We start from the raw sequence: 13,682 nt of genomic DNA on the forward strand, positions 1-13,682 counted from the left end.
TCTTAGCAACACAGTCAGTGATATGTTTTGATACTACTACCAGTTGCTGCAGGAGACACCTAGTCAGATTTTCTGATACACAAAGGCAATGAGTTCCTATCAGAACAAGAATAAGGATGCTGCACAGCAGGCTGCATTGGTTGCAGGTGGAAAGGAAATTGCATAGCTGAAGAGCAGAGAAGCTGGTCCAACACCATGGGAGGCAGTGGAAGTGGGTGATCCTCTGGAGCGACATACTTACAAACTCAAGTTATAGAGGCTTTTGTAACCTCTACAAAGGTTGCAAAGGTTACAGAGTGCAAAGACTTTTTATGTGAATGTGCAGATGACCATCTGAGTTACAGGTAAGCAGCCATTTTTCCCTGCATGTACAACTTCAAGTTTTGCATGGCTTTGCTTGTGGGGAAATGTTTCATGATAATCGATACTTGATCAGCCTCATGGCTTCAAAACGTACCTTCCTATAACAATTAACTAAGCCGGTTTTCTCCTAAACGGCTGCCTTGTTATTTAAAAGCTTTTTGCCTCGTATTTGGGATAAATTACTTGAGCTGTGAGTTTGCAAACTGATACTTCTGATACAAGAGCGTTGTTCCTGTACTATGTAGGCCAAATGGGGGCAAACTTTGTCTCTTTCAGACCATTATTTTGTTGTGGACTTTACTGATTTGCTCCAGGGCGATTTGTTTCCTCCGCACTCATACCTGGATTGTTATTGGAAAGATCCCCTCCCCAAACCTTTGCTGCATTTATTAGAATTCGGACTACATGGTGAAATATGATGTAGACCAGCGAATGCTGGCAGGAGCTCATGGGAATTGTAGTCCATGGACATCTGGAGGGCTGCAGTTTGTGGACAGTCTGAATGGTTCTAAACTCTGACATTTTCAAATACCCAGTGCTTCCATAAGGATCCTGCTCCCTTGACTTATGCAGTCAATAGTTATACAATGATCCGGGGTGAGGTAAGAGGTATCCTTTGAGCCCTTGTCCTATAATCCAAACAGGCAATTCTCCTTTTAGTCAATCACACACTTGACGTACGCTCTGCAAAATAAGGAAAAACTCTGTGTGTGTGTGTGTGTGTGTGTGTGTGTGTTTGTGTGTGTGAGCCTTATGCTGTAGTGCTGCAAAGGAAATGACACCATAAAATACTTTTTAAATGACTAGCGAAAGGAATAAAACTGCTAGCGGGATCACCGGTGTAGGCCCTAGAATTGCGCCTTGTGCAATTTATCCACTCCACAGCTCTGTTGAGGAGACCATCAAGTTTCGATGGCTGCCTCAAATCTATGCAGAGTGACATGGAACAGTTGCGGGGTCAAGAAACCTTGAAAAGATGCCAATATAATTGGCCTCAACTAAGCTCCCGAAGGATATTTTATTGCATGCCGGTTGTTGAGCATTTCTGTACCACTTCTCTGCAGCCACAACAGCCCCTGAAGTGGTCTTACAACAAACACAAGCACCGTAATAATCACTTCGGCACCACAGCTAAAATAACGTCTTGGGGGAAAATCCATACCACTCTCAAAACAGACCTAAAGTATCTCCCAAAGTTATCAGCATAGTCAGGGTTATGCCAGGCCTTGTGCCAGCAACCCACTCTCCCTGCTTCCACTCAGAGGACAGCGGCAGGAGAAACACAGACAAATAATTGTTGGGCTTACAGCATGACATCATGTCCGGAAAAAAATCCATATGCTTACATCAATCCATTCTAGGAAATGTAAAAAACTGTGTTTACCGCAGAGTTTCTACGTATTCCTAGAAAGAACTGATACCACTTCTGGGTTTTCCCTAGAAATGATGACATGCTGCTGGCACATTGCTCTCCCCGCATGTACCTGCCCCCCAATGCCCACCAGTTGCCAGGCTGTGTCTGCCAGCCCTAGGGAATGAGGCCAGCAGGAGAGAACAAAGTTTGTCCTTTATCAGGTCAACTATGGGTATCTATCTATCTATCTATCTATCTATCTATCTATCTATCTTTCTATCTGTCTATCTATCTATCTTTCTATCTGTCTATCTTTCTATCTGTCTGTCTATCTATCTGTCTGTCTATCTATCTATCTATCTATCTATCTATCTATCTATCTATCTATCTATCTATCTATCTATCTATCTATCTATCTATCTATCTATCTATCTATCTATCTATCTATCTATCTATCCATCTATCCATCCATCCATCCATCCATCCATCCATCCATCCATCCATCCATCCATCCATCCATCCATCCATCCATCCATCCATCCATATACCGCCGTCTCCGGAGGCTCAGGGCGGCTTACACTGAACGTCTGCTGCTCCACTTCCATTATCCTGGGACAAGAGATTAGCAGCTACTGGATTGTGGCTTCCTGAATAAATAGCTCAGGTGCCTGGGTGCCAACAGCATGACATCATAGCCAAAGAACCCCCGAAAGTGGTGTTAGCCTTGCTCCAGGGGTGGGATGCTGAATCCACGAGAAAAGAGAACAATGCAGTGAGATTCAGACCCTGCCATGCAGGCCAGCAATCCCACCCCTCCTCATCTCTGATTAGTTCCTCTACTTCCCTCATAACTCCAACCCAAACTGGGTCCAGCAGCAGAGCTAAAGGGCTGGCCTGAGGCTGCCGTCCTTAAGCGAGAGCCTGGCGACAGTGAGTTATGCGCTAGCTGATCCATTCAAAGAGACAAGCAAGACTGAGATTTTGGATTTGGGGGGGGGCATGCAGTTGCAATCACCGCTTATCTCGGCCCACCCCCTTGCAATCTGCTGCTCCTCACATCATGCCCAGAACAGAGATGGAGAGACATTCTTATTCATGTGCTTTCCACATCAAGTCCCCCTTTGGAGGGAGCCGAGGCTCCTGGCCCACTGACAACGGGCTGCATCTGTGGGGTTGGAGAAGCTCCTGCCTTGTTCAAGAGCAATGATCTTGCGATTAGCCAAGCTGGCAATAAAGCTCTCAAAGTCAACCGTGGACTTCCTCACACACACAGCCCTTCCTGGAGCACGCAGTTGAGTCCAGGAAACGGCAGTGCCAGCAGGGCTATAACCCATTCCATCTAAAAACCTCCAAGGCCCAGTCCTCGTTTCGCGTGCCAGCGATGGCACCAATTAGTGGCAACTGCCTCAGTGACACCTGGTCACCCTCCGCTGGAGGGAAGCCACCCACCCACGCTCGCTCTGCCCGGGCTTCCAAACAGCTGTCACACGGCATTAGCTCGTGCCCGTCGAAATCCAGATTGAGTGGAGCCAGATGAAGACTTTGGGCCTTGTTTATCCTTCGGAGCTGTCAGTTCTCCCATGGAAGAGGGCTTGTCCCTGCAAAGAAACCACCTCACCGAGGATGGCGATTTGGGCACAATCAGACACAGAATACTAGCAGCGGTACTTCCTTGCAAGAGGCCAAGGCGGTCTATTCAGAGAGAGAGAGACGTTCGGGTGTTACCTGGGGTTCTCTGGCCTTTGTTCTGCTTCCATTTGGGTCGGTGGGCGGCCAATGTCCAGGTGCTGCTCCAGCACCTGCTGCCGGAATTCGGACACCTGGGACTGGCGGTCCTCCTTCTCCTGCCGGAGCCGTCGCTGCCGGGCCAGCCACTTCTCCTCCTCATTGGTGCGTTGGATGAGGAGCGCGGTAGCTGCACTGCTTCCTGGCAGGGGGAAGATGCTGTGGCTGGAAATGAGGCTGGGCACAGGGTGGTGAGGGGCAGAGGATTGGTGCAAAGGGTGCTGGACTGGCTTGGGGGTCTGGAGGGCAGAGGAATCCTTCGGTTTCTCTGCAAGAAAAAACAAAGGCAGATTCTCAGTGGCAACGCGGGTATCAGACTTCAGTGAGCCCCGGGGGTGTAACACTCTGCTCAGGGTGCAACTGGGAAAGGTGGAGATGGCAGCAAAATTCCTCAGTGTTCTTATAAGGCCAGAACAGGCTCTAATACAGGGGTAGTCAAACAGCGGCCCTCCAGATGTCCATGGACTACAATTCCCATGAGCCCCTGCCAGCATTCGCTGGCAGGGGCTCATGGAAATTGTAGTCCATGGACATCTGGAGGGCCGCCGTTTGACTACCCCTGCAAATACCACCAAGATACAGGACACGGGGAATACTCATCCAACGAGTGAATCCCCAGGACCTCTTTAACGTATATGAGCACTGATACTATACAAATAGTGTCTCTTGTCTTAACAAGTTTGTTCACTAATTCTGACCATGCAGCGATGCCAAACAAGGCTATCATGTAAAAACTCCTCTCACGCATCGCTAGCCGCATACTGTGCACAGAATTAATGGCTCAGGTGAACCTGCACGTATTTCTTTTAATCTGCCTCCCAGATTAAACTGGGCCAGGTTGATACAACATACGGAAGTTCTGCGGATAACAGCGGAAAGGCAGGAGCATTAGATGGCTGCTGGGTCAGAGATCTGCAGAAGAGCCACTGAAAGGCCTCAGTTCACCCGGGAAACTCCCCCATAAACTGATAACGTATTTCAAAGTGTTTCTGGACTAAAAATATGTCACATGCATTTGGTAGACAAGCAGTATCGTAATGTCTAATCATGCAGCAAAACAGGGTTCCAGTCCTGACTGGGAACCTCATGGATGCGTAGAGAACATAAGCACTGGCAGGAGATATAAGCTATTAGGATTCTGTCCTGATTAGTAAATAAGATTTGGCTAATGAAACCAGCAATAAGCTAAATGGCTGGACGCTGGAGGAACCTGTGTGAGAAGACACATGTCAAACTGTAAGATTGTCCCACAAGTGGCTTTATGGACAGTGGGTCTCACAGAACCGGGGATGGGACCATAATCAATATAAATAAATAAAGAATGGGATCAAGATCTGTCGTTATGATTACGACACGTAGGTGGTCAAGCTCAGATTGACCCAAGGCCTTGCCGGAGGGGGGGGGGGGAGGGGGCAGACTCGTAGAGTTTTTGTTGGCTGAATCACAGTTGGACAAATACATTTTCAAAGGGGAGAGCTGCCTCAAGGCTACCTGCTCGGTTTGGCGTTAGCTGCTCGGTCGGTTTGACGTGGTCTTCTGGCGGGTGGCTCCTCAGCCCATGCAAGTCCGACACGTGTGCAAAAGGGACTTCCATGGCTTTGACAATGCTCTGCTCCTTCTCCCGGGCTCTCTCGCGCTGCCGCTCCAGCTCCCGTTCCCTTTCTCTTTCCCTCTCCTTTTCTCGTTCTCGTTCTAGTTCTTTCTCCCGTTCCCGCTCCCTCTCTCGTTCCCGGTCTGCCTCTCGTTCTCGTTCCCGTTCCCGTTCCCGTTCCTTCTCTCGCTCCCGCTGCCGCAGTTCTTCATCCATCTGCAACCTGCAGAAGCCGGAAGAACAGACCGGGCTAAGCCGACCCCCAGGCAGACAGGTTGATCCCCCTCTCCTGTACCAAGTCAAGACATCCCTATACCTTTCGGCGGTCAAGCTGGAGATGCGTTCAGACTGAAGGGCTGAGAGAGATGAATGAGACAGTTCCGTGGGGTACCTCACTCCCGACAGGTGCAGGTGCATTGCCGATGGGTGAAGGGGTGGGAGCGAACCGGGAGTTGGAATGGGATAGAAAGGTGAACGCAGAGCTGACAGGCAGTACGAATCTTCCATCCTGGGGGAAAGAATAAGAGTTAGTGAGAGTTATGATAAATAATAACCAGAAAAGGCCTTGGGCCCCTGGCAGACTGCTTGTGCCGTAAGACGGGGGTAGTCAACCTGTGTGTCCTCCAGATGTTCATGGACTACAATTCCCACGAGCCCCTGCCAGCGTTTGCTGGCAGGGGCTCGTGGGAATTGTAGTCCATGAACATCTGGAGGACCACAGGTTGACTACCCCTGCCTTAAGAAATAGACTGTTCATTCTCCAGAAAGGGAATTAAACACAGAAATATCAAAATAAGAGCACACCAGTGTTCATTGTACGATACGAACAATTGCAGTTTTGGGCTTTGGACCTGCATCCCAGCCTGCGGCATTCCTGAAATGAGAGCCAAGAGGCCGGTGAGCTTCAGCTATGGGGAGCTGGGGGGAGGATATATGAAGAGAAGAAACGCCTTCCTGCTCAATGCACACACAAACATTGCAAGAATCCAGATGCGGAGTCCTGAACACAGCGGACGCCTGCTGCTCGCAGAGGCCAAAAGCCGGGGACCGCCCGAGGCTCCCCGCAGAATCGTTGAAGGACATTTGTGCTTCGAGTCCTTTGCCAGGTCTGGACCTTGCTCGGATGCAGCATGTCTGGCTGACCAGGGCACAGGAGAAGCTGGGCAGAGGCAGGCACGGCTCAACAGGCCTCCATTCGAGGAACCAATTAGCGGGCCGGCATTAGAGTCCTGCTGCTGCTTTAAGTGGCTGCCTGTCGCGCTTTATTGCAGCTGCACTAAAAAGCCCTCGGAGAACACTCCGCTGTGGGCCACGCCTGCTACTCAGCAGTCGGCCCCAAAGGACAGGCTGTGGGAACTGTCCGCGTGGCCTGGGTTCAGATTCCGGCTCCCAAGCAAAGCAAGAGGCGGAGCGACAAGCAGCTGGGCCCAAACCTACAGCACTTACCTGAACGCTGGGTGAGGAAAGGGATGGTGAGCCAGATAGCTGGGATGGTAGTAGGCCGCGGCGGTGGCTGGGTCCAGAGCAATGGGCGGCAAGGAGGACATGCGGAGCTCTTCCGCCGTGTGATAAGGCCGGAAGCTCCGCAAATAGTCTTCCGTGACCGCACTGGGAGGCACCACGTGGTGAACAGGCCGCTGCAAGCTGCAGAGGGGAAGAAAAGGGACGAGCAGAAATGGAACTCAGAACACGATCGTCGAGAGAGAGCTTTCCTTGGGCCGAGCAGACAAAATGATCAACAGCAGCAAATATCCCCCCCACCGCCACCCACCCACAAACACACACACACACACCATGCCCAGGCACAGAAAAAGCTCATTGCTCTGTGACCCGATGGTTCAATGTATCTCCAGGTTATCTGAAGACGGTATTCTCCGCCAACCCCAAACAGTTGGGTAAAGGCATCAGCTAAGTGTACTCCAAAGCAACTCTTCTTCTGTTTACTTAATTCAACGAGGCGGAGAGTGTGTGACTGGCCCAAGATAAACCTGCAAGCTTCCATGGCAGAGGGATCTAAAACTGGGTCTCCCAGATTCTCATCTGCCGCTCCAATCACTACCCCACAGTGGCTCTCCTGCTCTTCCAATCCATCATATGAAGACAGTGACCGAAAAGATGCCTGGGCGTGCTCTGACCGCGCCGAATGTCCCTTTGGAAATCAGTCAGAGGCCAGCTCTCAAGACACTGACCTCAATCCAGCGATGGCAAGAGAACCACAAACAGACTTCACTCAGTTCCTTTTGCACAAGATTGTGTGCAACTCTCGCTGTCTTATAACGCCCAGAACTTAGTTGCACAAGATCTTGCCCCAGTAGAATTGCAAACAGGGATATGCTGAGCCCAAACCGCTGCTATGGCCTTTTTCTCATGTTGCTCGTACAAGAGACTCTAGGGCAGGTGGAGATTTTGCACGGGATCCAACAGGCGGTCACGTTGGGAAGGAAGGGATCATCTCACCAATGCATGACGGTCACTTCCACCCTTCATGCAGGATCACTTACTTAAGGGGTGGAAAGCGAGAGTCCTGAACAATGGAGTTCGGCGGTATCCCAAAGGAATAAGGTGTCCCCAGCAAGTGGGAAGGGACCGTTGGGCCGCTGGCCTTCTCCTGGGGCAACGGTGCCTCCGCAATCAGGCGGTCCCTGCTGCTGGTGCTGTTTCCCCCACTGCTCCGAGACCCAGCTTCTTGCTAAAAGAGAAAAGGAAGAGATCAGCAATGACAACCTTGCAATGACAACCTTGCAGCGCCTCACAGGAGAACAGGAGGAGATGCCAACAGCATAGATGCATCTGGCCAGATGATGATGATGATGATCATAAAAATAATCACTGCTTTATTTTTATAGCCTCCCCTTCCCAATTGGCTCGGGGCAGGTAACAACAGGACTGATACAATTACATTGATTTTTAAAAGGCTGCCATGTAGAGGATGGAGCAGAGTTGTTCTCTCTTGCCCTGTCCGGAGGGACGGACCAGAACCAACAGGATGAAAATTAATGCAAAAGAAATTCTGTCTAAACCTCCGGAAAAAGTTCCTGAAAGTTAGAGCAGTTCCTCAGTAGAACAGGCTTCCTCGGGAGGTGGTGGGTTCTCAATCTTTGGAGATTTTTAAGCAGAGGCTGGAGAGCCATCTGACGGAGAGGCTGATTCTGTGAAGGTTCAAGGGGTGGCAGGTGACAGTGGATGAGCGAGAGGGTTAGACTCATGAAATTACAGAGCTGGAAGGGACCTCCTGGGTCATCTAGTCAAACCCCCTGCACTATGCAGGGCACTCACAACCCTATTGGGCAACGGTTCTCAAAGATCTTGAGCAGATCCTCTCAGATGACCTACTGATCTCTCAACTGGATCTTCCTCATGCCAAGCAAATACAAGCTACAGCCACTTCCTTTTAATAAGGGTGAGACGAATTTATGGGGAGAAGTTACATGAAAGGTTACTGAACCTCACTAGCTAAATGAAACTTGGGGGCAAATATCAGGGCACGATTATTACCTTCATGCTCTTGTGGGCCTCACTGAGGTCTTGGCAGACAACTGTTTGAAACAGGATGCTACACTAGGCAGGCGCTCCATCCACCCCAGAAGGGCTTTTCTTTGGGTCTGGTGTGTGTATTGGGGGCCCAGGTTTTATCACATGCTAGAAATACGCATTTGGTACTAAGAAAAAAGAAACTGTCCTGTGCTTTGATGAGAGGGAGCTCTCCCTGAATGTGCCCCTGCCAAAGGGACTGTGCCAGCCATTCAGGGACTAAGCCCGCATTATCTGGGGTGGCAGCTGCTTTCATGCAATGGTGTGTATCCTGGCAATAGCAATGCATGTGTGCAGAGCAACAGAGGGCATCAGGAAGCTGGCACTGCCACTGGGGCAGAGCAGACCAGTCTGTGACCAGTCATTCCCCGAAGTGGCCAGCCCAAGCATCAGCTGTGCAGGCAGCTGCTTCCCTTTTGCTGTCATTGGTATTCTGGCAAAACACAGGAAGAAAACAAGGGGGAGAGAAAACAGCATCTGGTTTGGGAATGTAATGCTGTCCTCGATTCCCAGCATCTCTAGGCTAAAGACAATCTGCCTGGGCAAACGCCAGTAGGTTGCAGAAGCCACCTTGAAACTAGAATTTCTTTGCAGCATTTTCAGTCAACTTCTGCTACTGCAGCAACACACCCACTCCACTTGATCCCACGCAGTCAGGTATGGGCAGGCCCAAGATGGTCTGCACCAAGGACCAAAGTCCCGAGGCCTCATCTCTGGCCAAAGATTTAGAGGACTGTCGACACAGATGATGAAGAAGAGTTGGTTCTTACATGCCGCTTTTCTCTACCCGAAGGAGGCTCAAAGCGGCTCACAGTCGCCTTCCCATTCCTCTCCCCACAACAGACACCCTGTGAGGGAGGGGAGGCTGAGAGAGCCCTCATATTCCTGCTCGGTCAGAACAGCTTTATCAGGGCTGTGACTGGCCCAAAGTCACCCAGCTGGCTGCATGTGGGGGAGTGCAGAATCAAACCCGACTCGCCAGATTAGAAGTACCACTACACCAAGATGTAAGGAGGAGAATGAGAGAAAATGTGTTCACCAGTCACCCGAAGTCTATACAGCTCAAGTGAAGAGATGTCTAATCCTGTTTCTTACAAAAATTCATTAAATACGCTCATGTTTTAATTCCCTCATTCCATAGCAGTTATGCCAAGCTTACAATAAGTGATACTGGCAGAACTATTCAAGTAGGCCACCAAAATGCTACTTATATACTAGAGTTGCCTTGCACATGTGTTTTTGGTAGAATGACTTCTACCATGTGCCAGTGTTGTGTCAGACTACATCTGAGAGACTTCCACACTACCTCACCAGCTTGCTGGGTGACCTTGGATCAGGCCCAGACATTCTGCCTCACCTACCATCTATGCTTGCTCTGGGGATAAAGCGGAGAAGAGCACAACATCATCCACTCAAGAGCCCCCAGGGTAGGAAAGTGGGATATAAAGGAAATAAGTAAATAGGATTTCAAAGCAGCTATTTATAGGTACAAGAGCCTCTTGTGGCGCAGAGTGGTAAGGCAGCAGACATGCAGTCTGAAAGCTCTGCCCATGAGGCTGGGAGTTCGATCCCAGCAGCCGGCTCAAGGTTGACTCAGCCTTCCATCCTCCCGAGGTCGGTAAAATGAGTACCCAGCTTGCTGGGGGGTAAATGGTAATGACTGGGGAAGGCACTGGCAAACCACCCCGTATTGAGTCTGCCATGAAAACGCTAGAGGGCGTCACCCCAAGGGTCAGACATGACTCGGTGCTTGCACAGGGGATACCTTTACCTTTATTTATAGGTACAATGAAAACTTCCACAGCTGATTCCAGGGATCACTGGACTTCCTCGAGGGTCTTATATTCAAGGACAGGGGGAACATAGACAGAAAGACAGTGGGGCAATTGTGGCTGACCTGGGAACCGAAGCAGTTCACCAAACCGGAAAGACACCCGGCTTCACCATATCCAGTTCCACTCAGAGGCAAACTAACAAAGCGGCGATCCTTAGTCACCTCTGAACAGGAAAGCCGAGCTCTACCTTCTGTCTCACAAGCAGCCCTTCATTTCTAAAGTCAAGAAAAACCTCAAGCCGGCGAGGAAATCAGTTTGGCATGGAAAGGCGATTGAGCAGATTGAGCAGCTTGGACCCAGGCTCCAAGCAAGCCACCCTGCGTGTCTGCAACGTCACAATCTAGCGTATGCACAGGTGTCCCTTAATGGCTCAACAAGGTATTGGGAGACAAGAACGGCAGTCAAACTTTCCACAGTAAGAGGCAGCTTGTTTAGCAAAAAGCCACCTGGGCATGAGAGCTTAACAAGAGAGCAAACTGAAGGCTACCCGGCCATCTCCACACACATCTGCAGACGCTCCCTCCAAGACAATACCTAGTGATAAAATATTAACCACCTAATGGTCTTGAACAGCTGACGAGGACTTGGTTGGTGGGTTTCTCCTTGCTTACATTTGGGGAAGCATTTCTCCCGAGAGGCACCGCAAAGATCCAGGCCCGGCTGTTGGATGCTGACCACCCAGATCACACCCTAGCAACGCAAGAGTTTAAAAATCCGGTAGTGGGAAGCTTCTGCCAAGCCCACAAGTCACTTTGGTCTGTTTAATGCATAGTTTGCCTGGCAGGGAGCCGAGCGGTCCTTCAAAGCTCTCCCTGGCCCCTTTAAAAGGATAAAAACCTTCTAATGGCTTTCAGGGAGCTGCAGGAGGGAAGCTCTGCTCAGCAGCACCCTGGATCTGTGCCGAGGCAGAGCAGGGGTAGCGGCCCTGAACAAAACTCGGTGGGTCTTCAAGGTGCCAGTGAACTTGGACTGTGTTGGGCTGCTTCAGGCCCACAAGGCTACTCCTCTGAATCTAGATGCCCCCACGGCACCAGCTTCACCCCATGATCCTGCACGGTGCCAGATAGGCTCCCCATGGGCCTGCTCCGATTCAAGGCCTCCCACTAACTCCCTCACTTTCAAGAGCTGTACAGCTGCCTTGAATCAAGAAGAAAGGCAGGGCATAAAATAAGCAAGCAAAGGAGGCCAAGGCATCAGCCCACAGAGCCACCACAGGAGTCAGGAGGGAACCGTTCAGCAATGGCCTGATCCAGCATGCTGCCAAATGCTACCAGGACAGCTTCTGAGCATTTACAACCACCTGAGCCAAATTTGTGCATCTTCCTGTATCCGTGCAAACGTCAGGAACTATCCACCATGGCAAAGAAAAACGAGTTTTCAAGCTGGCAGATGAACCGGAAGCAACCTGGGGAGTTGCAGGGGTCCCTTCTTTTGTTTTAGGAAAGTGGGAACGTTCAGCTGGTTCCCTGCCAATCGCAGCTACTGCCGGCTTCCACTCTGCGTTGCTCGTGCATATTCATAAGGACAAAAATGTTCAAAGGCACCCCTAGTCCCTGGCGTTCTCAACCAAAAGGAAATCTAGTCCGGGGCTCTACTCTTGAATTCCAACTGTTCAGGGAAGGAGGAAAGATTCAAATGGGTCGCCGTGTTGGTCTGAAGCAGCACACTAAAACCAGAGTCCAGGAGCACCTTTAAGCCCAACCAAGATTTATTCAAGGCGTGAGCTTTCGAGTGCTTGCACTCGAAAGCTCACGCCTTGAATAAATCTTGGTTGGGCTTAAAGGTGCTCCTGGACTCTGTATTTATTAGAAAAGTAGGAAGAACTTTATGGCACCTCTACGTAACAAGCTACGCACTGCCAAAGCTAGAGGAGCCAGCTGTGTTTTGCACAGACTCTCCATTCTAAGACGGACCATCCATCATGGTGTCACCACGGAGTGACACCTTAAAACACACCGGCAGCAGATAAGGATTAAGAGCCCCTGCCAGGTGCCACAGGGGAAACTGCCTCTATCTGTCAACTATATTTACTAAATACCACCACAACAAACACTCAGCAAGCAGCTGAGAGCTCCTCAAGACTTTCATAATCTCTTCAGAAGATACATCGGCCATAATTAATTCAAAGAGATGGGCCTGCTGATTGGAATTTTTAATGAGCAGGAACATCTGTTCGCTCTCAGAACGCCGCACGCGCCTGGAGCGCTGCACATCCGGCCCTTTTCCACAGCAAACCCTGACCTTCTCTGGAAGCATGAAAGCGAGGGGGGGGGGGAGGAGGAGGAGAGAGAACAGAAGACAGCCACAACGGAAGGAGAACAAAACACTTGAGCTCACAGCAAAAGGGGGCTGTGTCGAACGGTCCCCCTTGACTTCTGCGGCAAGGGAAATCGGTCAATGAAGGGGGCTTGCTGAAACGCAGGGGCAGGGTCTCCCCTGGTCTTTAAAGGCTCAATTTGCATGCGTACAGAGAGCCTCAAGATGAGTGGCGCGCATGCTGCGTGTGTTCCGCTTACGCCGAACCAGCCTATAATGAGGAAGGAGGATGGCAGAAGGGAAGGCAGACCCTGTCCCCCCCCCCTCCTTTAGATTTACTCGCTGCTTTGTTTCCACAGCCATTAATCACACTGGGAGGATACAGATGCCCACGGAGCCTGAAAAAGCCCCACAAATATAAATCCACGAGCCTTTTGATAGCAGCCATAAAATAAACAGGTTAGTCAAGCATTTCATTGGAGGCACGCGGGGGAGCCGAGCCAAATCCTTCCCAGAAAGCGGAATCAGCAAAGAGCTGTGCTTCTGGGCAGCAGACACGGGCCTTTGAAGGAAGGCGACGTGGGATAATACTGCAGCGTCGAACAACAAGGAGCATGAAAAATGAGGGGACGGCGGGCCTAGCCTCTGCGCTGTATTTACGATGATGGCAGGGATGCGAGACAACTGTTTTTCATGAGCACACAGGTGAGGCTGCAGAATTCTCCATTGAGAGGGAAAAAAAAGGCACATTTTCCCAGTTCTATTTTAGCCTGTTTGGGTGCAATATCTCAGGGGTCGTCAACCTGTGGTCCTCCAGATGTCCATGGACTACAATTCCCATAAGCCCCTGCCAGCAAATGCTGGCAGGGGCTCATGGGAATTGTAGTCCATGGACATCTGGAGGACCACAGGTTGACCACCCCTGTGATATCTGCTCAAGGCAGTTCTGGGTGGGCTGTGAAGCCAA

The 13,682-nt window shown here is 50.5% G+C and overlaps 1 protein-coding gene across 11 annotated transcripts in view; it reads right to left on the reverse strand.

The window, feature by feature from the left end:
• Positions 1-13,682, reverse strand: part of GSE1 (Gse1 coiled-coil protein) — a 262,796-nt gene that overhangs the window by 11,713 nt on the left and 237,401 nt on the right. For all 11 annotated transcript variants that reach the window (XM_077309973.1, XM_077309972.1, XM_077309979.1 and 8 more), the window contains 5 exons: positions 7,595-7,782; positions 6,540-6,737; positions 5,410-5,601; positions 4,994-5,316; positions 3,443-3,770 (listed from right to left, as the gene is read on the reverse strand). In XM_077309973.1, coding sequence (XP_077166088.1) covers positions 3,443-3,770; positions 4,994-5,316; positions 5,410-5,601; positions 6,540-6,737; positions 7,595-7,782 — 1,229 coding nt within the window. The remainder of the gene's footprint in view (positions 1-3,442; positions 3,771-4,993; positions 5,317-5,409; positions 5,602-6,539; positions 6,738-7,594; positions 7,783-13,682) is intronic.

Source organism: Paroedura picta, chromosome 14, assembly GCF_049243985.1.
Source record: "Paroedura picta isolate Pp20150507F chromosome 14, Ppicta_v3.0, whole genome shotgun sequence".
Lineage (NCBI taxonomy): Eukaryota > Metazoa > Chordata > Lepidosauria > Squamata > Gekkonidae > Paroedura > Paroedura picta.